The following is a 23,693-nucleotide window of genomic DNA, read 5'->3' as shown; positions in this document are numbered from 1 at the left end:
TTGCAGTGTTTCAGGTCTTATCACACGGAACTTTCTCTATGCCATCGTTCTTTTTCATTCTTTAAACGTTTTCAATAAACACAGCATAGTATAAAGAAATATCTTCATCCACATGTGGTACTTTAACTGAACAAGTATACATTATAGTACAGTTCATAAAGAAACAGACAAAGTGAACCAAGCCAGGGAAATAAATATGTGTCATCTTAAAGCAAATTACAAGTAGAAGAAGACAACAATGACGAAGATAGTGACGGTGAATACAAAAGAGTAAGAGAGAGGCTCCCAATATGCCTGTTTTGTGTGGATTAAAAGCCTAAAATTCTCCATAACATGTTTTCATATGCATTTGCCTTTTCCTTTGTGAAACAAAGCAAATTCCACCTGACTTCCATTTCTTAAGAAACATTTCCTGTCTCATTGTGAGGATAGGTTACTATTTTTACACAGAGCCTGGGATTTCACAATAGATTTTGTTTTTTTCAGGCCAACAAAGGTGAATGGTGTATTTGGTGAAGTGATTGATAAAAGCCACCTAAACTCAGTAAGGATAAAATAAACTCCATTGTGGCTTCAGTAGCCAAAATGTCTCTGATTGTTTTATCTTTGTTTTGTGTGCTTTGCTGCAGATCAACTTAAACAAAAACATGCTGCAACTCTCACTGGCCTAGAAATCCTTTTCTAATTCCCTTCCCAGGAGTTAAGGCCTTAAGAGGTCAGCAGGTGAGATCTGCCTCCGTTGATCCTTTGGTTGGGCAGTATCAGAGCCAAGAGGATCTGGCAGTGGTCTAACTTATTTAGTTAACCAACAGCTGTGCAGGCTCAGCTGACCGCATGCTGATTTGACACTGCTTACAACACTCCAACAAGTCTGTTGCCAAGCATGTAACATGACTTGAGCAATACCTCCCATTGTGAATCATCTTGTTTTTACAGTAGTGCATACTTAACATTAGAATTTGTCACGCTCTGATGTGTGAGGGTGATCTGTGAGTGAGTGCACGATTCATTCTTCATTATGTTTTGTCACAGGCTGTGATGAGTGAAGATCTTCGGCGAGGGTGTGCGTGTGTGTGGGCGGGCTCATTCCCCATTATGTTTTGTCGCACACTATGATGGGTGATATAGTATGTATGTGATTGTATATGTGATGTGTGGTATGTTTTGTCAGACTGTGACTGATGAGGATGGTATGGTGCATACATTTGTGTAAATAGATCCATAAGCATTGACATGCATGTGTGGGTACTTGTGTGTGTCTGTGTGTGTGTGTACATCACACGAGCAGCAGCTTCAGAGTGTCTGGTGCTATAGTAGCACCCAGTAGTCTTGTTTGCCGGGTGATGAATTAAGCAGAGTCAGAGAGAGGGAGGGGCAGGATCTGTCAGGACCCTGTTAGCATCTCTGTCCATTTGCAGATGTTGGGAGTGGCTGACTGACCCTTTACACGCTGGTCAGACAGAGAAATCCATCAAGCTCACTAAAATACTACTTGACAGGAGATAACTAGATGATAGCAGTTCACCATGTCACCATTGTTTTCACTAAATTTACACTCACCAAAGCAGAAAATGGGTTAATTTATTTCAGCCAACATTAACTTTTATCTTAAGTTCATTTTAAGATCCTTAAGAAACTAGTTCTGTCACTTGGTTTTAAAACTCCAAAATTAAGAAAAGGTGTATTAGGGTATTAAAAAAATGAAGTGTCTTCAGTAGAAAAATCACAATGTGAATCTGACAATTATCGTGTTTGTTTAGATAAATTGCATTTCCCGAGTGACATAGAATGAGTGCAATTGGAAGCAGCTTGTGTGGATCTGGCATGGATCATGTTCCTGTATCATCATTAGTACAAGTGACCAGTCGTGAGTGCAAGGGTCAGTGCTCGACAGAGGTTGTAACAAATGTAACTGTGTCTCCCTCTAGAATGCTCATGTATAATGGACAGGTTTGAGTCAAAGAAAAAGAATATGGTGGAAGTAATAATGATGGTAGTCTGGTTGTTTCAAAAGATGGTCATAAAGGTGAACATTTACAGCAATCATGCTTAAAACATAGAGGCAGCAACATTAATATTGGCATTGAGAACCTGGTGCAGCCACACCACAGGTGTATAGGGTATTAGTTCACCTCATCCACCTCCAACACCTGTAAGACAAGAAGCACTTGGCTGATGACCTCTGCTTCTTCAAACCGTAGAGCTGAGTTCACACTACACGACTTTAGAGTCGGAGGATTGCTGTGTGTCCCACATCACACAACATTTTGTCACGTGATCGCACTTTAAGTGCCAAACTAAGGGGTGAGGGAGGGAGCCACTCACTACACGAGCGTGTCACATCACAAAAACACATGTGGTCACAAAAAAACACCTAAGGAGTGACACAGGGAATTGTGAAAACAGAGTGAATTTAGCTTGGTTTCACGTCTACATGCTGAACTTTTGTTGATCTGATACACTACTGTTGTATTCCTGTTTGGGTTTAGCCACTATCACCTTGTCCTGGTCTCTGCTAGCACTGCATGTTGTGATGTGTGTGTGTGGCAGATAGTGAGGTGAAGTGGAATCCATTGGAATCTGTGGACAGAGAGAGACAAATGGTGAAGTGCTTTTCCCACCTCGTTGTGGGGCCTCTAGGCCTTGAGAGGAAAGCAACAGCGGAAGGAAAACTTACAAGGGATTCCCATTTCCTGCCTGTGCGCTTCAAAACAGACGTGTGTGTGTGTGTGTGTGTGTGTGTTAATGGTTTAGGAATTTTAGCAGCTGTCCTAAATCCTTTTTTTGCGTAATGGGGCCCATTGATGGGCTGCACATTTTAAAAATGGCAGAAGACATACAGTACATACATACCCGCTCTACTTTTACCTCTTGTGTCTTTGTTGACTGCTGCTATGTCATATAAGATCATTGGAGAGTCACAATCATTTTTGTTGGATATGTTTGTTGCTATGCCCACCGTGCTTTAACCACTGACCTCCATGCTATTGGTTACTTGGACACTCAGCCGTATTCAAGTGGATAATCGCTTGAGGTTTGCTGCAAAAAAAAAGCATCATCTTATTATGACTTAACATGTAAATATAATAAAAATGTCCTAGAGCATGGGTGGAGAGTATTAGCCTCCATAAGTTACATCAAGATTACTGTTCATCTTTTTTTCAATACAGGTTTTGCTGTTTCACCCCCACTGGGAGCACAAAGAAAAGCTTTAAAGCTGGCTTGATGCCATTAACCACCTCATAGATTTCAGTGAAGCAGATGGGTGATTGTTTGTTTTGGTTTGACACCCGGCGACTTTCTCATCTGTGATGTGAGGTTGTGGAGCAGGAGGTTGGGTTGTGAAGAGATAGTGGAGGTGGGAGCAGTAAGTGCGGCTACGGTAGTTATGGGTTGCTCTTTATAAAGCCAAAAAAAAGGGAAGAAAATAAGAGTGATGCAGCCAACTGTCTGTCAGCGCTGTCCACTTGAGATGATTAATGGCCACAGACTGTGATGGACAGAGACAGAGAGAGAGACGGACAGAGAGAGAGAGACTTCTGTTCTGTGAAATCACCAGTTGAGAAGGGAGGGTGTAACGGGGGTTAAAACAAGTGTTTTATCTCCTCATGCTCCAGCCAGAAAGCCTCACATGTTGCAGTTAGCATGGGCTGGATCCACCCCAGTGTGACACTCTTCATGGGAAGTGTAGATTCAGCTTAAATAGGACCCCATGGTGTGATATCACGGCTTCAGAGTTATTTCAGGTGGAAATCCCCATGTACAAGATTTAGGTCTGTTGATGGTCTGTTAATAAAGTGGTAAGCTGTACTTGATTGTGTCATTAAATCATTGTGGCCTTGTTGGGGCTGGAAAAATGTAACTGGAGGGAAGGAAGGTGAGATAGCAGTGACTATAATGAAGATGTTGTTTTTCTTATCTCCACAGTCAAACCCACCATTGGTGGCTGTGCTCTGTGTGTTCCTGTCAAGCGTCACAGAGGTGGCCAGTAATGATTTCAGCTGTAGCAAATGGGTATTTTCTTGGGTGTTGAATTATAATTATATATTTTCTTAATTAAAAATGTTTTTCTCTGCAACCTTTAGTTTGCCACAGAGAAGATGAGGAATGTAGACCACTACTACCAATACACAATGTCCATTAAATCAATCTTCTTTTTCTTTTATGTCCAAGTTATTCAAGATATTATTTTTTGTTGCATTTGAGGTGTGCAAAAAGTGGCCTCACAGTAGGACATTGGAGGAAGTTCCCTAACTGTATCCCTGAGACCAAGAGCTCTGTCCACACCAATTACACCATGAATGGGCTCTGGGGAATCCATGTATGCATTATATTACTCCCCTGGTCAGCCTCGCACTGGCCCTCGTAACAGGCGGGCCGTCTGTACAAACACCTCACTACAATAGGAACATTCTCTGGCTCTTTGATACGGCCCCTTTTCCTCTAGGTGACACCACACAACTTCTGGAAAATGGCAGAACGTGGTTGGTCTAACTACAAAAACAGTGGGTATTGCAGCCCCATTTTAGTCAGCGAAACCATTTTCATTACCAACCAATCATTTGACCTGACCACTATTAAACAAATGTAAACACATATATCTGCTAAATTAATTAACTTAATCAAAGTTTCTGTAATCTGAGAGATGCATTTCTCAAATATTAATGTTGTTTTACAGAACCAAGATGCATGTACCAATAAGTTGTTGTTTGGAAAAATACATTTTGTCTCTGTTTCTGTCTTCCTTTGCCGTCACCCCATTCTCCTTCCTCTCTGTTTATTGTGCTACAGTTACAACCACTGAAACTTGATAACACCATGGGGGATAGGGGCGGAGGCCCATGCTGTGGCCTGCTTGGTGAGGCCGGGGGGAGGGGTTGGATTAAGGGGCCTCCTGTCCAACATGGGATGATTAATGATCTCCATATAAGTGGGGGCCAACCTTTTTGATAGGGCAGCGTTGAAGGATGGCAGACAAGGGAGTGACAGTCGCGTGTCTCTATGTGTGAAAAGGGTGAAAAGAGTGGATGAAGGATGAAGAGAGCAGACATGGAAACCACAGTAGGAGACAAGGGTAGACAGGGGTGCCGGGTTGAGGAAAAGGAGGTTAAGGGAGGCATCTGCCAGCTTGTGTTGGGGGAAAAAAAGGCCACACTCTTTAATTTCCCCTTAAAAGTCCCTTGTCAGTGGCTGAGGCTGAAGAAGTTCTCCAACCAGACAGAAAGATAATCAGGTAGCACTGGTAGCAAAGGGCCTCTACTCTCAGGAAATGGTGGGAACCCAAATGATACACATCCCAACCACTGCTTTCTAATCATTGCCCCAAAGCAGAATTGCAGTTCTCATTGGACATATCCTTTCCTGCATTTGTGATCAAAGATTGTATGGTTACTGTGAGAAACTTATTTAGGGCTGAGATTATTGTTGCCTTCTGTAAACTCCACCCAGTGGCTAGCAAATTACAGCCCATTGCTAAAAAGAAAGCACAACTCAATAGTTATACAATTCCTTCATAACATAAAGAGTGTCTTAGGACTTCAGATTAAAATCTTAAGACTTTTTTTTTGTTGGTCTTTGTGTCTCTTCCACTTTCTGTCTCTTGATCCCAACCCCCAGCCAGAACCACTTCCTCTTGATTTCCTCACTCATTTAGCCCGGCTGTTTTACAGCCCAGGATTGCCACTGTGCTGTCCATCTTTAATTACGACCATACTGTACAGGGATTTAAGTCTCTAAGCTGCAGAGCTGAAAGATTCTTAATCACCATGCTCATAAGTAACTGATCAGGGACTACGACCAGTGCAGGCCTCATGCTTCCGAGCAAGGTCATCTGTCAGGGTAAAAATATCACTGGCTGTTCAGTTCATCCATGCATCTCATTAAGTCCTCAACTTAGTGCATTTGCAGGGCAATCAGACACTCAACTGGGAAATGTGCAGATGGTAAAAGACCAGTGTGACAAATCAAATTCGACTAAATAAAACATTTCAAGGCATATGAGTGACGCACACAAAAAACCCCAATCCTGGGTGGAAGGCTAGAAAAAAATGGTGATGCAATATTCAAATAGATCAATGGTGGCAGTAAATAGACAAATTCTTTAAGTAGTATTTCAATTGCAAAACCGGTGCAACTCGATGTAAACTACCAGATTGCCTACATAATGCCTTTACATAATTTCCTAGTAACTTATTAAATGAGATATTTACTGTTTCCCCACTTTCTAATATCACATAGCTGTTCCCAAAGGCAATTCTCCTGTAATGAACAACTGTCCCACAACTTTTGCTATCTCTGCATATCTGTGTGTCTTGCTTCTCCATCTGTGTCCTGTGTGTGCTCTTAAAGCAATGTTTCCTGGCCCCCCTCATCCCTGTGATGGATGGTATGAAATGCATTACAGCCCCCAGAGGAGTCCTATACCAGTACAATAGCTCTGAGCTCACTTCCAGTGCTGGTCTGCAGCAGTGTTGCATAAGCCACGCAGTAACATATCTGAGTGCAAAGGGGCCTAGTGGAAAACATGATACTTTATTTGAAGGATGAAATGGACATGACACACAGAGACTATTGCCACTTTCCAGTGGCATTTTCATTGATATATATATATATATATATATATATATATATATAATTTCGTATACATGTCAGGTCAATTCATTATTCCTTTAATGAGGCGTGATTCCATTTGGTAGGGGTTTTAAGTGTTCAAAACCTCGGGTGAGGTCTCCTAAGCCTTCTCCTTTGCATTCTTGAATCTCTTCTCAATCAATTGTTTGTAATGTGGGAGTCAAAGCATATTCTGCTGTTGACCTAATTTTAAGTCACTTTGCATTAAGAGCATCAGCTAAATCCCTGAAAGCTAAATGTATGACCCACTGTCATGGATTCCAAAGGCCAAAAGTAATTAGCATTGATGGGAGTTAAAAATTTCTGAGATGAGTGTACAACCCCCCAGCAATCTCTTTCCTCGTTTCAACATATTCCTTTTTCTCCACGGCTTATAGCAGCTCATGTCTCCTGTATTGATCAGTGGTGCTGGTCCCCAAATGGGGTTTGTCAGTTGATGGCTTTATCTGTCAGTGCAGGGTGTCCATTGATTGAAGCAGTTAGCTGTGCTATAAGACTCACTGGAAGGACGAGAGAGCCCCGTCTGTCAATGCTGCACCTGCCACTGAAGACATCACTGTCACCTACTTATTCTTTAAAACACACACCACAATAACAGCAGTGGAGTGACACCAGCTAGTAGCACTGAATTAAATGGGGGGACTTATCCTACTGTGATATTTTGATGGCGATTTGACTTGCTGTTAAAGACAATTTAGTAACAACCTAATAAAGCATTAGATCACCATTATAACATTGAGAACTTAAACTTATTTATTTATTTATTTATTTATTTGTGTGTTCATCAGTCCCTCCATTATTGTCATTTAATATGAATACGTCGGTTGCTTAACCTTTTTATCCACTTCCCTGTTACCCTCTCTCACGTTCTCTCTCACTCTGTCTCATTTTTTTAACCACAGTTTCATGCTACTAGAGTGGAAAGTGTTAACCCTGACCATTGCAGCTTAATAAAATGAATCTGCAGTGAATGTGAGAGTCCCTTCCTCTATGATGCACAGAACATACCGTTGTCATGTCACTGTGACATACATTCTTAACATTTCTGCAAAGATCAGAGATGGCTGTTTACAGGGGCAAACTGTTGGGTTGATTTTCTCCCACACGATCTTCCACACAGATGTGAATATAGAGCAGAGGTCAACCATTATATTTGACAATGCTGGACAGTTTTAAATTGCATTACAAAAAGGCATGATTCACATGATGTGCTCTGCCAGAACATGTTCTCTTAATAAGGGTTTCATGTGTAGTGTCTAAGGCAGTAGACATGAACATTTCGTCTGTGGCAAAGCTGTCATTAAAATCATTAAAATCAAATCATTAAAGTCTCATATCATTTTCACTTTGCCAAAATGTGCTTTTAGACCAATTGTATTCACAGCTTGGATCTTAAAAGCTGGCTGAAATTAGTAGAGATACACTGTACTTCACATGGAGGGGTGAGATATATGGATATGGATATGATAATATACAAGGTTAATTTCAAATCTGTATATATTTGAATATGTTCAAAAAGTTATCTCTAGAAAAAACATGTCTGTTTATTGAGAGCCGAACAATAAGGCCAACTACAGTACTACAGAGTACAGACAGTACTCTCTTGACAGTAAGAAAACCTTAACAGAATTGTGCAGTTAGAATGTGGACATACTGAATCATCGATGATTTGTGAGCAGTGCGACAACCATTAGTAGTTGCACTCATTTTTATGATGACAAATGACCTGTGTTGCTGAAAACATCAAGTCATTAGAAGAAGATGTTATATTTTTGTCGTCTGATTGATTTTTCGTGAAGTGTCCAGAATGCCTTCCTCACAATAACACACTGGGAGCACTGCCCTCTGGCTAGTTCATCAACCACCTGCAGTTTTTCACTGAACAACTAAATGTTTACTGAAGACAAACATTCCCAGATACTGGTTGGTTACCTTCAAAATGTGGCAGCAGGGTGGAGTCATTTAACCATATACAAGACACGAAGAGGAATAACCTGAAACTCAAGTGTCTCGATGCATTAACATTATCTGGCAGATCTGTCTCACCACCACCCCTCTTTTTTATCAAGCACAAAAGAGCAGAGAAGAGCTCAAGTCAGACATCTATCAAGCTAATTAAGTCAATCCGATGTCCATCTGTATAATATCCATATATGGGTTTTCTCAAAAAGATAATGCCATTTTATCACTTGCATTGGCAGTTATTTCAATCTGTTGAAATAACTGCCAATGCAAGTGATTGGTTTACTTGCCCAACAAAGCAGTTGGTCCAGTTTCTATATGAATTTTGTCTAATATGAACAGACATCATGGGAAAAATCAACAGTTTCCTTGTCTGGTTTACATCTCTCCCATATCACACACACTTTCTGAGATCCTCCAGATATTGAAAGACGAGTGACCGTGTTTAAACATGTGACACATTCATTTAACCATCTCACTGTCCAAATTCATGAACCCTTGTTCATATTGGTGTTGATTGGGGTCTGGTTAGCTGATCTGCTTTGGTCTCTGTGGATTGAGGAGACTTGGGTTACAGTTAGAGAGGCCATCTCACTTTTCACATCGTCCAACCTTTTCAATCCCCCTCCCCCTCCATTTCACCAGGTGACCCATCTTCATGACCCGCGGAGGAGGAGTCATATTTCCCTCTCTTTTTCTGTCTTTCTCTATTCATCTCTCTATCTTTTTACCAAGATGCATTGAGTGGGATGACAGGCATAAATGTCAAGGTTGGACTAAATTGTTTTAAAGATGTAGAAATCCTTTAAAATTGTATCTGGCTTCTCAAAGCAGAGATTTGTTGCAAAATTGCACTTGATAAACATCAAATCATGTGGTTGACGTTCAAATAGTGTCATTATTTGTAGTTTGAATCTCCCCAGTGTGAAAACAGCACCCGCTGAGATTTACAGCTTTTGGCTGTTGTTTGGACCCTTGCCAAGTTTGCGATGTTTTACACCACAGGCTAAAGGCAAAGACAGTACACAGAGGACAGCTTCTTAAACACACAGGCTGCCTGCTTACTGTAATCATTTTTACTTAAGAGCCAGTCTTCCTTCTCTGTGTATCTGTGTTAGATGTGGTTATGTTTTTGGAAAATCTTACTGAAAGGGACTTTCTTTGTTAATATATTATTATATTGCAGATATTTTCACGAAGATGTTTTTCTCGTTTTTAACATTATGGTTAAGTACAGTTGACAGAAGCAAAGTCATTATTAATTCTTTGTCTTTTCCTGTCTAGCCTCTCTTTGTTTGTCTTTTGTTTGTGTGCCTCTCTCCCTCTGTCAATCCACATTAATTGCATTTTATTGACATGACGTGAAAGAAACCTATGCAGCCAACATTATAGAACATATCGACCAACATGTTGGATGACTGTTCCTGCCTTCCCTTCTCTCTGTCTCCATCAGCTGTGGCATGAGCTTCATGCTTGGAATAGCAATGTATCTGTAGCGTAACGTTACAGCACTTGATATGAATTGGTCCATCAGGCGAGTGGTGGCTCTGCCTGGACTAAAGATAGCAAATTCCATGCACTCAAGGCTTTTTTACCTTTTATGTCCCTGGTCATGCATCAAAAATAAAACAAACATGCCCCAGCATAGAGCAGGGTCCTGACAATATGCTGCCCTGACTTATGAACATATAAACTAAACAGCCAGAGGCTGCCCGACATAAAGTAAACTTCCAGCATGTGGAGCCCAGACACCCTTCTCTTCTGTCAGTGTCTTTTCCCTCACCGTTAGTGAAGGGTTTGGACTGCTCTGTTGTGATATTTCTAAAATAAAAAGAACTACTAAATACCTCAGGGTAGATCAAAACACATCTACGTCACCTAGGGTTAGGGTTTAGTAACCCTTGACTGTTTCCTAAAAGGAGAATGTTGTATGTAATATAATATTATCGAGCGTAAGTGGTAAGTATTTAGACTTGCACAAAAGATAACCCCCCAACACTTGATTGTGTTGAGCAGGGGTTCTTTGAAATTAGAGCTTCTTGGGCTAGTTCAAAAGCAGCAGTTTTCAGTGGTGCTGTTTATGCTGTCAAACAATGTATAATCTCAACACACTTTAATACAGAATTCATAGCCGACAGCAAATCATTTACTCATTTGGGATTAGAGATTCACAGTTGCAGTTGCTCCAATAACCGTCATGAATTCAAAAAAAGTAGACTGAGGAAATGGTCCAGACAGTAAGATGTCATTCAGCTTTGGTCTGATCTTATGTGGTGGCTGCTGAAGGGTCGAGGAGGTGGTGGTAGGCGTGGGTGGCTGGCTTGTGGGTGCTCTGAAAGGACTCAGACACTGCCGTGAAGCCAGGGGCTGTTTGTGTTGGCTGACACCTTCCTTACAGCAGTAATCCAGTCTTTCTTCAGCTGGCTGGCTACTACACCTCCCCCTTCCTTCATTCCCTCCTCCCTTCCCTACCTCCTAAAGGCAGCAAAAAGTATTTCTCTCCTAATGCCTGTTTTCTTATCTTTTTTCTCTCTCTGTGGCTCTATTTGTGTTACGTCACAAAGATGTTTCGTTTCCTCCTCTTCGTCTTCCTTCACTGTAGATGCTAGTGAAACCTCACACCAACCGATGCTCATTTAGTAAAAAATTCATTTCCTGTGTGTCGTCTGCTGGAAGGCTGTCGTTCTGTAACTCAATTATTTAAAAAAATGTCCATCATGTGAAGTCAGCGATATTTAATTTACCACCACTGGCGTCAGGGACACCCAATTGATTTATTATAGAGACTCTTTAATGTGAACAGCTGTTTCCTGCTAAAAGTAGGTCAGGGGTCAGATAAAACAACCTCTTTTTTTGTCCTCACATTGAGATGGAAAGATGGGACAGTAGCATGAGCGGGAAATGTTTGATTCCGTCTGTTTTTATCACTGGTTCGGTCAAGTTATCTATGGCTAAAGAATGATAGAAGGCTTTTTACTCGATTACATGTTTAACAATTTACTTTTTAAGAATGTGTTTTGTGTGCTGTATGTCAGTTAAGAATCGTATTTTCCCCCTCAGTGCGAATGCTGTAAATGACTTTTACCCATCTGGGAAATCATCACAGGCATGGCATTTATCAAATATAAAGATAATTGATCATCTGCTGAGAATTTCAGCTCTGTCGTCCAATATCAGAGTTCGATATTTCCAGTCTTTGTCAAACTTAAGATTGGGAGTCTGTCTCTATTTTTTTTAACTGTCCATTTCAGTTAGACTCATTGCTCTTGTTCTCCTCTGTCAGACTGTGTATCTATATCTCTTATCATTTGAAGTCTAGCCATTTGAAGGCTGGCTGTGTGGCTCTAGTGTTCACAGTGGAAGTCAGAGGAAAGACTTAGGGAGTGGTTCAGGGGCCCTCGGCCGCGGCACTTCCCACCAGTGTGAACTCTGACCCCTGGTGCCATTAATCACTAGGCTCCTGATGGCCCTGTCCCTGGGGGAAAATCAGTCCGGGGCAAAGGATGATGGGAGGTGAAGCCTGCAGCCAATTACAGATTGGCTCAGAGTAGCCAAGTAGACAAATCATGGCCTTACAGAGAAATGAAATACGCAATAGTTGCCTACTTGAGGCCTGTATGACCGACTGCCATGAAGCAGTTTTGTATCAGCGATTCTTGTATGGTCTTAGCTAAAGAGAAGAAAGCAATAGGTGTTCAATGGCATCAGTAAGAAATGTGCATAAAATAGTCCGGAGAGGCAGAGGAGTTGTACTGCTGTGATCAAAAGGGATGTTTTCTGCTCGTCTAATTAAGCCTGTTAGAGCTAAATGTCTGCAGGGTTGGAAATGGAGCAGATGTTTGACACCAAAGGCAAGCGGCACGTTTATTCTCTTAAGTTAGGGAACTCTCTGGGTAACTGCCCAAGTGTCGGTAATGTGATTTTTGGTCAATTATGGTATTATCAAAGGTTGCTTTCCCAATGCTTTCATATGTGGTCAAGCCAACTAATTAATACTCTTTTAGGTTTCAAAACCATCTCTGGTCTACTTTGGATATATACTGTAGATAGACCAGGGATGTTTTTCTGACATACATTTTGAGAAGTGTATGTGTGTGAGAGGGGAAACCCTCTCTTTCAAATTCATGCACTTCTCACCCCCGCACCACTCTCATTTGTGTCATGTACAATACATTTTCCTATGTGTTCTTTTACAAAATGGCTTCTTGTAAATGTGTTCAATCTGATGTTGACGTGACAGCAGATGCTGATGAAGAGTTGAATAAAGGCATGGGCACGGATTAAAGCCTAACTAACTGCTGGCCTGTCACTATGGGGCCAGTGCTGTTGTGTCTCATTGTTCACAACCAGGCTAGTATGAAAACATGGCTTCCTGCTGACCTGCAGTTTAATTCACACATCAATAACCCCTGGCTGATCTCTGACCCTCCTAGTTGTACTAATTGTTTGATGCAGGATTGATGCTCACTGCTGCATTAAAGAACTGACGAGGCGTTGGCAGCAAAGAATTTCTGTTGCTTGTGCTCTGGAAACGTTGCTGTTGTCCACATGACAATACAATCTTGTTTTCAGGCTGACATGAATGTGAAATGTGTGTATTGCACTGTGTTCTACCATGACCATTACTAGCTGCAATTATTATTAAGGGACTCCTATATACCTGATGATTTTAAATGGGGCGTATTACATTTTGGCTTTTCTGTCTAAAATTGAATAACAAAATGTCTATAAAAACGGCTGCATATCAAGGATAAGAGAAATAGTCTTTCAACATTCATAATAATCACTGTCCTTCCAATCCAGAGTTAAGGCCTTATATTTTTCCTACATCCATGTGCCATGTGTTAGTCCCTTGCACGTGGCTTAAAGACACGTTGCTAATTTAAGAAAATGAATCGGGGCTAATCTTCATGGCCTGATCTCACTGCTATTCTACAAAGTCATTAATGAGTCCAATTCCGGGTTAAGAGCAGCCTGTGGAGGGGCTGGAGGATTGGTTGGCATTAACTATGAGGGCAGATCTGTACGACTCCCCTGTGTTGAGCCCAGCAGCACTAACAGCAGAGGGGTGTGGATTTAGTCAGTTCAATCCTCTAAATGAGCTTCATTATACTGGCCTATCCAGGAGCCCCCCACCTACCACTGCCCATGGATTAGCAGGTTGTCACAATCCCTGGCCCCCGCCTCCCACTCCATGCGCACACTGTTGCACATTGCACTTTTTGATTCTGTTGCATACAGCGAGCCGCCCCCCTCATCCCCCCCGCCACCACCTCCACCACACACGCTCCCTGCTGCAAGCTTCACTGCAGATAAGCTGTTGACAAGATTAATGCATCTGTATCAAAAGTCTAGAGCCGCTTTGCTTTGTGTTGTTTACGAATCCCCTGTCCAGGTCACACCAGATTGCCTTAACTGGGCAAAAATGTTTTAAGCCAAGTTTAACAGGCATGTAGGCAATGGGTCTTGCGCCCTTTTTTTTTTACCAGCGTCCTAACACCACTTAGGTCAGTGTCTAGCGTTGCCAAAAATGATCCCAGATGTCTTGGCATTGATTGGTGGATAAATGAGCTCTTAGTGAAAATGACAAAGCAAGAAGCATTTTACACTGTCATGTTAAATCTCAACAGGGAAGCATGAGATAAATTATCAGCATTATGATACCGTTCAGGTCAGCGCCCCATGGAACAGTTTGGAATGGTAAACCCTGATCTGGCTTGTGTTTCCACCATAGGGTGTGCTGGTTGGATTAGCTATGTAAATAGTGTGACATACCAGTTAAAATGGCAACAACTAACAACAGTATTTCATGTTCTGTGATATTTTTCTCTCCAAAACAGGAACCCCTGTCAATCGTATCCCCATCATGGCCAAGCAGGTCCTGGACCTGTACATGCTGTACAAGCTGGTGACAGAAAAGGGGGGACTGGTGGAGGTCATCAACAAGAAGATCTGGAGAGAAATCACAAAGGGACTCAACCTGCCTACCTCTATCACCAGTGCAGCTTTCACCCTGCGCACACAGTACGTTTCTCTATCTGTTTCCTCAACAACCTGACCTAGATAAAGAGTTTGTCTAATGACAGCCTACATTTTATTTAGTGGAAATAGATTAAGAGTCCAAAATGTTTGATTGTAGTTTAGAAACAAGCACCTCCCTTATTACACAAGTATGTGTTTGTGGTATCAGAATAAGTGTATTTCTGTGAGTATGTGTTGGTATGTGTAAAGATGTCAAATTTCACTGTGCCGTGTTTACACACACACACAAGTTTGTTTCCACTGACAGGCTGCCTTGCCTCTTCCCATTCAATTTCTCTGTCCATTACATCACACATAGAGCCCATTGATTCCATAGATTTATTGACATGATTTGGGTCAGAGTTCACAGCGACTAAGGTGGGGTTTGACTGACGGCTTGTACACTGAGTCTCGACTAAAACTCACTCGCTCTGTTGATGGAAACCCCTCAGTGGATGTAACACCCTTATATCCTGTCCACTAGCTGGGTGCCCTAATGAACCTTTATGTATTTTTAATGTTGGTGGGTTGTTGTGTAGCATTGCTCTGCTAGCTCTTTAATGGACACTACTGCTCTTCGCTTGTTATTGATCTTAAGTGGAGCTGTTCCACCATTATGCAGTCAGCATGCATAATAGTGGTCGTTTATTTTACCGTATGTTTTTATGGGATGGAAAACATACCAGAGCTGTGACTGTCCATACTTGTAGGACCGGCGTGATGTCATCCAAGCATCCTCAGCATACAAAACATGTTTTGCACAGTGTTCAAACCAGATGACTCATTAAATCTGCAGAGTTACATGCCTTTGAGTTAGAAGATTGCTCTCAGAGAAACCAGATTTTTTTTTCTCGCCCTCTGGCCATGTGTGCATGAGAGAGTATATGAATTTAAGCTGAACACAGACTTAATTCATGAAACTGACCTTAAAATAGAATACTGCACACACTAGTCTACCCTGCACTAATCAGTTTCTACAGCGGAATGGTAGACAATTTGTCTTTAAAACAAGGACACAGTTGTATCTCAATGAAAAACATTGTTTAGTTCAAACTGTCAAAGTCAAAAATAGACATACAAAGGGCATTAACTGAAATGAGCATGTACTACAGCCAGGATGTACCACAGGTGTACACTTGTTAAGCTGGCTGAAGTTGTACGTCGCATTTGAAGTGCTTTAAGTTGATGAGTCACAGCACTTATTCAGTGAATATTTCTGTGGTGATCTCTTCAGGTACATGAAATACCTATACCCCTACGAGTGTGAGAGGAAAGGCCTCAGTTCACCGAGTGAGCTCCAGGCTGCCATCGACAGTAACAGACGCGAGGGTCGTCGTCCGAGCTACAGCAGCAGCCTCTTCCGCTTCTCTCCTTCTCCCAGCACAGCTCCTCACATCCTTTCTCCACCCAAGATGCACCTTTCGGCTCTGGGAGTGGGTGCATCGGTGGCCCTCAATGGCCTACATGCTTCACCAGGACCTTCTCTGAAAAAAGGCAAGCATCTTCAAAGCTGTGATTCATTATGGAACAGCGAGTGAGAGAGAGGCAGTGAGGTTTTCTGTTTGCGTTAATGTGTGTGGAAAGAACATTTTGGATATGTGTGTGTGATATACCATTTAAATCATGCTTGCCTGCAATTTTAACAAGCAGATCATAGTTGAGTATGTTTGTCAAAAACATATATGCCCAGAAAACTTTCTTTTGACCGATGAAGGTTATATTAAACTTAGCAAATGTTGACTTTAAACACTGCATCCTCCACTTCCTATAGTGGTCAGCGTGGAGTGCTCCACTTACAGGTGGGCTGATGCAGAGTCTTTATGGACACTGCCCTCTATTGCAGTTTAGAAATACTACATCTAGTCTGAGCTGTGGATAAACACATGACTGGAATACTGCTTAAATTAAAATGACCTCTAAACATTTTAAAGATCATTTGTAACTGTAGATTTAAGATTTAATCTTTTAAAATCTCCTGTTTTTGACGAGTATTTGTGTGTGAATGCGCTGCCATCCAAAGCCATTGGTACGAGAACATATTGTTGCGCTTGTGTGTGTGCATGCAAGAATGTTGAAATGAGAGTGTGCTGTTATATTTGTGCATTGCATTCTTGCAACATCTCACCTTCACCTCCATTCTGTCCCCCTGGGTTTTTATATGACTTTGTGAGTTTGTGCATGCCTGTGTGTTTGTGTGTGTGTCGTCCATCCAGGTGTTGTAGAGACCATGTGTGAAGTAGTTTTGCCCCGGGCTGCTCAGAGCCCTCACCTTTTACCACTGATAAATAGCATGGTTCCCACGCCGGGGGGGAGGGCATTTTATGAACTTTGAAGTTTTCCGTCCACATCAGTAGGATCCCGTTGATAACTGTCATTACGCCACTGTTTTATCTGATGACTTGCCTGGAATGTGACTGTGCCATGGACCCCGATAATATACACAATTTGACATGTAATGTGTAATGTTCAGAATTGATCCTGTTATGTATCTAATGATGTCATGTTGGGAGGATTGTGGTGTTCCTGACCTGATCACTGTCAATGCAGCAAACCCCAAATTAGTTCTACTTATCTTAGAAAGTCTTCACATTCTTCCATTAGCCTTTTATCTGTAATTCAGTGAGATTGTCTGAGATAATTTATTATTTTACGTTTTTATTTTTTTCTCACTAATGTATTAGATAATTAGTCCATTGTCTTATAGAATTAAGAAAAACAATGAACTCATTAATATTGTATACCCACTTATCCTGAATAGTATTGTGCAGATTTTCTTGGCTCTCAATGGGCAAGACGCAAGGTTTCGCAGGTCTGGTCAGGTCACTCACATTCACCCCGCGCGGATCCCTAATTTACATATCCAGTCAATACAGATGGATTAATGGACCCATTAGAATGCATCAAACTAACCCTCCATTTTTCTCCCGTCCAGAAGACCTGACCCCCTCCCTCATGGCAACCAGGCCCTCCATGGCACTGGCTCTGGGTCAGCAGCAGGTTGCTGGTTTGGCTAGAGCCGCCACACTGGAGCAGTTGAGAGAAAAGCTGGAGACCGGCGGCGGAGGAGAGGGACCGGAGAGGAAGATGGCACGTCTGGCAGAAGAACAGCAGCGCCTGATGCAGCAGGCTTTCCAGCACAACCTGCTGGCCATGGCCTCCCAAATGCCTATGAATCTGCGCCTGGGAGCGCCCACCATCACCACCAGAGGTCAGTGCTGCCATGTTTGTCAAGATACTCAAGATGACAATTGGCAAGATGCTTTTAACATGATGAGACACACTGACTTATGTTCGCTTAAACAACACCCAGTGGATATGAAACAGTCTTGTGAAACACTGAAGCATACAGTGACTTACAGATGTAGATGTTAGTAAATATGTGTATTTAAATCAGTATTTAGTCTTGGACTGGGGATTTAGGTTTTTTTTTGTCTTTTTTTACACCCACCAATTCTGGTTAAACGCATGTACTAATCTTGTTATGCCATGTTAAAGTCATGTGAATACACAGTAGCTCAGTTGCATTGTCATTACTGTCCCTTCAGAGGAGAAGCAGCAGGATATGTCTCTGAGCATCTCGACTAATGGAAATGCCAGCATCACTGTCTCAGTGGAGGTTAATGGCACGGTCTATTCAGGTATGTATGGCTGTTTATAAACTTTATGCATCATTGATGGAACAAAATAATGACGTGGTATCTATCGGTCATTTGAACGATGACATGCACCACAGTACTTTTTGTTTCAGATTTTCAGTCAACAAAAACACAACCTTTACCACTTCAGTGACGTTTATCTACAGCTGAACAATGTGGGGAAAATATTTGATTGCAATTTTTTTTTTGGACAGTATTCAATGTGTAATAGATGTAAAACAAATAATGGTGCATTACCACATGACACCATTAAAACATGAACTACTCCATATAGTAACATAATGATAAGAATGTAATCGCCTTTGTGATCTGCTACTTGCATCGATTCAAACTGCAGTTAATAAACATAAATAATTGTTCAGCCTTGTGTTTATCCATATGTAATGTTGCCCTTTTGTCCACAGGAACCCTGTTTGCCCACAAGTCTGGTGGGGCCCCGGGGCCTGCTGTGTCGGCCGCTGCTGCTTCAGCCTCCCCTGCTGGCACCAGCACTAGCTTTGGTTTCTCTGCACCCATGGCTCAGACCCTCAGCCCTACATCCTCCTCCTCCTCCAAGGGTCCTGGTTCGGCTGAGCCTGTCCCCAGTGGGTCACCCTGACTCACGCTGCCCTATGCTCCTGCTCCACAGGCCTCTCTTCCCCCGGGAGACCCCGCATGAATATACAGTACAATGAGAAACCAATAAGAATAACAAACTGTTGCACAACAAATACCTCATCAACCCTGTCAACGTCTTGGCTGTCCAATCATGAACACAGAGCCTGAGAATATTATATGATAACTTGTGCCCAAATGCACAGCTATGCATTTTATTCAACACACACACTACAAACACACACACACACACACACACACACACATGCATACATACACAGCCACACAATCCATGCACATTTGTTAATCCTAATGTACATGCTAAACACAATCAGCTCAGCCAAAACCCACTGACAGGTGTAGTCACAACTGAACTTGAAAAGTTTTACCTTAGAACGTTGTTTGTTTGTTTGTTGCCATTTTGTTGTCTTTTTTTTTGATTTTGTGTTAAAAGAATGAATTTGTTTTTAGTTTTTTTCCCTTTTTACATACCTCAAATCAAGTAACCTGCAGTGGTGTCTTTACCTCAGGAGCTGTAGTATATTTAACCTGAATCAACTTTATTTTTGTATTCTTTATGACCTTGCTGCAATCAGGGAAGTCGGGTAACTCTCACCGGTGGCACCTCGTGTACAGAGCGCCCACCTCACAGTGACCGGCCTCCAATCTGGCCAGCTCAGGTTTCTTTACCATGCTGTAGCCACGTTGCTGAACTAACCGGTGAATGATCAGATGCTGTAGATCAGCACATTACATACCTCATACCTCATCCACGCTCGGTATATATTATGTCAGCTCCATTATAGGAGGGCTGGATGTACAAACCTGAAATTCAGCCTCCCAGAAGTCTGCTAAAGCTGTCCCTAAAAATGCACAAATCAGAGGGAAGAGCAACTCTGATCGTCTGCCTGCAACAAACCCAGCTGATGCTGAGCTGCCTTTGTATGTTACGGCGCGGTAGCACTGAGGTGTGAGTTTGTTGTTACTCATTTTGTTTGTGCATCCCTCCTCCAGCTGCAGCCACGGAGCTGAATGTCCATCAACAAGTAGTTCTCAGACTTCATACTGGCCTCTCCACTCTGGGGGGGGGCGTCTCTCTCTCCCTCCCTCTCTCTCTCTCAGGAAGCAATGTGACAGCTGTAAGGAATCACTGTTGAATTAAAGGGAAAAAAAAGGATTTGTACCTGATGAATGCACAAGTCTTCATGACTGTTTCAAGAATACCTCATCTGACTCCATAAAAAAGGGGAGTTACGCTATATACCTCATATGGCTGTAAAGCCAAGGAGACTTGACGCCCCAAACCTGTGATGGAAACCCTTTACTGACCTAAAAGTACTGACACGACACTGGTGGTTTTGGGACAAACAGAACTGGGATGGGCTTATATCTCCCTTCTCCTGTATTTACCTGTAGAAATATCTTGTTGTTCTTTTCCTTTTTTTCTTTTTCTTTTTTTCCCTGTTCCTCAAAGTGTTGTCTGAGAAGAATCGCATTATCTGCATCATTTTCACGGAAGAGGAAAAGAGCAGTCGGTTGCTCACTGACGGCTGTAGATTTGTAGGATTGACGAAAGATTTCAAGGTCACAGGGGTCTACGAAGGTTTTTTGTTTTGAAAGGCCATGCTAACCTTAAATTTGAATGCAAATTTCTGAATCGCAGTTAATGTCTTCTTTCACAATAGCGGCAAAATAATATGCATGTGTACAATCATGTGACCAGCTTTAACACCCTTGTCCTTTCTGGTTCACGTTAGACTGTGGTTATTGCACAGCTGGATACCAAAGACTAGCCCAGTCACTCCTCGAGAATGATCCCTCATATTATCCTGCTCGCACCCACTGTGGCACACAGAACAGCATTTCAAGGTTTGTTTTGGACCGGACAAAAATGTTGCATCTAATCTTGTTTAATCTAATTTTGATTTTTTTTTTTTTCTTTTTTTTCTTTTCTAAAGCTTGTAAAGATATATTTAGGGTGATGTGAGTTAAATTCCTTTGATTTTGTGACATGTAAAGATGGACATTTTTTATAACTTAAGCAGTTATTTAAGTGTCATGGACCCAGATGCTGTTCCTCATATCTCCCCAATCTAATCCCACCCACTATCAACACAGTGCTTCTCATTCAGAGGCCAACGAGTTTGAAAACTGCAATCCAGAAATGACTGGGTTGTCTCCTCGATTGTGAAGTATTTTTCCTCCCTTTAAAATTAATCCTTAGCATTTTGAAATACCTTTTAAGAATGAACACGAGTTTTCTAGCATTATCTGTATTGAATGTGAGGCATTTTCACTGTTTAGAAACCTCTGTAAACGCAGTGTGTAATGAGTCGGGCAGCCTTGTTGCTTTTTATTAGACTGTACTTTAGCCATTACGTGTCAGCTTTTGCAGTGAAGATCACAGTTGCGGGTTAGAGGGGCTGGACGACGGTGCTGTTAAGTCCTTTTGTTGTACCCTTCAGTGTGACACAGAACTGTATTTTATAAAGGTGAGAATTTTAGATGCTGCCTTAAAAGTAGTTGCTGGTGAGATCCAGCCACTGGCTGGGGAAACGTCGTTCTCTTCAAGCTTAATCCTTTGAAGAGTAATCACTTTTCTTTTCTTTTTTTTTTTTTTTAGGGGGTTTAAACGATTCAATCAGATGTTAAACACCAGTTGTGAGAGGAGATTGTTGTTATTTATTTGTGTTTTTGTTTTTCTGGTGGACCTCGTGTTCGGTAACATCAAAGTTTAATCTTTTTAGGCTCTTGTTACCGAAACACTTAATTATTTCTAAGTCCGAGCTTTCTGATTCATCTGCTCAGTCTAAGCAATGACTGTTTGACAATGTAGCCTCACTGCCTTTATATGTGTGTGAGTGTGTGTGTGTGTGTGTGTGTGTTTCAGGTGTATGCAAGCAGGCCCTACTAACACTTGTAATAACCATAAGATACTTTAGATGGCGCCACTGCCATGATTACAGTGGGGGAAGGAGGTGCTTAGTTTCCTTAGTGGTGACACTTCTCGCAAATACCTTCTAGTTGCCAGTTTTTTCAGTGGTTCTGGTCACTTGGCTTTAAACCTGGCAACCGTCTAGTCATCTCCCTGACCTCCACGCACCCCTCCCCTCTGACTTGTTGTGTGAACGAGTATGAGTGTGCGTGACTTTTAGAGACACCCTCTACGAAACCTCATCATACCACAATACCTCAGGGCAGTGGGACGTGTATCCACTGTTGCATTTAATATTGAAACTGCATTGGGAGACGAGTACTGACAGAAGCTGCAGTCACTTCACTGAATGTTCATTTGGTTTTGGTGTTGCATTTTTGGATCTTTATTCTTTACTTTTTTTTGTCAGTAACTGCAGGTGAAGTCTCGTCACTCAGGAAGCTGTGAAGTTTAAAAGTCTGCAGAACCTTTTGTCTCTCAGATGATTTTGGAGTTTAATTCAGTTTAATTGTTTAAAAAAAACTAACCTGATCTGTGTAAAAACAGGTGCATATGCAAGTGGTTATTGAATACCTCATTTATCAATTTTATGTTGTTTCTGGCTTGTACAACGCTCCGTATATTAATTCAACTGTGGGGTTTGTGCATATTTTTGTACTGTTATTATTATTATGGATGTGATAATAACAATATTACTGATATTATAGTTTTCTCTTTGATTAAAGTAAACAAAAAAAAACAGGACAAAATACATGAATGCTTGTAAAAACTGGTTTGTGCTGATTGTATTTAAGAGGAGCACTTTTCCAAAGTGGTTTTCACACATTCAGTTTTGTTCATATTAGTAATATAAAGATATGGTTCTCAGGGCTTTAAACTTGTATGTCATGATAAAGTTTTACTTTATATCTTACTTGTGTGTTTGTTTTTATTTCAGTGTCCCTCTGAGACAGCCACATATGCTTCACTGCTGTTTATCTGCACTGTTAAATACAGTTAGGAATTGTTGGTGAAACTTCCAGAAGCATTTCCAGTAAACTGATGCAAGGTCAATTTCCCTTTTTATTTATTTAGTTTTTTTTACACAAGCAGAACATAGTGACTGTCACACCTCTGATGTAGTTCCCCAACCAGTAATACAGATTATTGAAATGTGATGCTTTGGTTTTTCCACAGGCTCGTCACCACAGGCTTCTACAATAAGTGCCAGTATTCAAATATGTAGACAATAGTGTTTCAAGTAAGGTTGATGTGGCAGCCCCACCACCACCTACACCAGTGAGAACAAAACCAAAAAAAAACAGGTCCCTGTTGCATCAAGAGGAAATGTTTGGGTTTGTTGCAAATGCATGACGAAGCCAGGCATTGCAGTTGCTGTGAAACCCCAGCATGAAGCCATGTTATCATAAACTAAAGTACAATACTTAACACGTCAAAGATCAATAACAACTTGTGTAATTCCATTTTGTGAGGGGAAGAAAGGGATGAAATCATGTTTCAAAAATTCTATGCGCAGCTACTTTTATAAATAATTTATTTTATTTAGTATATGGTTTTGTACAGGTAATACTCAGCAAGATCTAAGCTATGCACATTTAATTCACATTTTCTCCAAACAATTTAATTATCCTATTAACAGTCTGATATATATCTATATATACATGTATACATACAGTATATATACTGCTCGTAAGGCTAAAGCGGGCAGCACAGTTTTTCAGTGTCAGGGTGCAACACATAGGCTTGTAGATTTTCACACTTCACTCACTAAACAAAGATTGAAAAACAGACTCAAACCACATGAACATGTTACTCTTGGACTCTTGACACACTGTAGTCTGAGGTAGTAAACAAACCCTAACTCTGTTTATTACATTCCAGTGAAGCGTTTACAA

The 23,693-nt window shown here is 41.4% G+C and overlaps 1 protein-coding gene across 3 annotated transcripts in view; it reads left to right on the top strand.

Annotated features, from left to right (window-relative positions):
* The window catches only part of LOC122772303 (AT-rich interactive domain-containing protein 3B-like), a 44,915-nt gene extending 25,612 nt beyond the window's left edge, over positions 1–19,303 (top strand). For 2 of the 3 annotated variants that reach the window (XM_044030230.1, XM_044030232.1), the window contains exons 5-9: positions 14,433–14,616; positions 15,848–16,107; positions 17,546–17,821; positions 18,159–18,251; positions 18,674–19,303. In XM_044030230.1, coding sequence (XP_043886165.1) covers positions 14,433–14,616; positions 15,848–16,107; positions 17,546–17,821; positions 18,159–18,251; positions 18,674–18,867 — 1,007 coding nt within the window. In that variant the 3' untranslated portion in view covers positions 18,868–19,303. The remainder of the gene's footprint in view (positions 1–14,432; positions 14,617–15,847; positions 16,108–17,545; positions 17,822–18,158; positions 18,252–18,673) is intronic. The other variant, XM_044030231.1, reaches the window with a different exon arrangement.
* Positions 19,304–23,693: the final 4,390 nt, after the last annotated feature.

The sequence above is a fragment of the Solea senegalensis genome, linkage group LG7 (genome assembly GCF_019176455.1).
Source record: "Solea senegalensis isolate Sse05_10M linkage group LG7, IFAPA_SoseM_1, whole genome shotgun sequence".
In the NCBI taxonomy this organism is placed as follows: Eukaryota; Metazoa; Chordata; class Actinopteri; order Pleuronectiformes; family Soleidae; genus Solea; species Solea senegalensis.
This window is presented reverse-complemented; position numbering and strand designations above follow the sequence as displayed.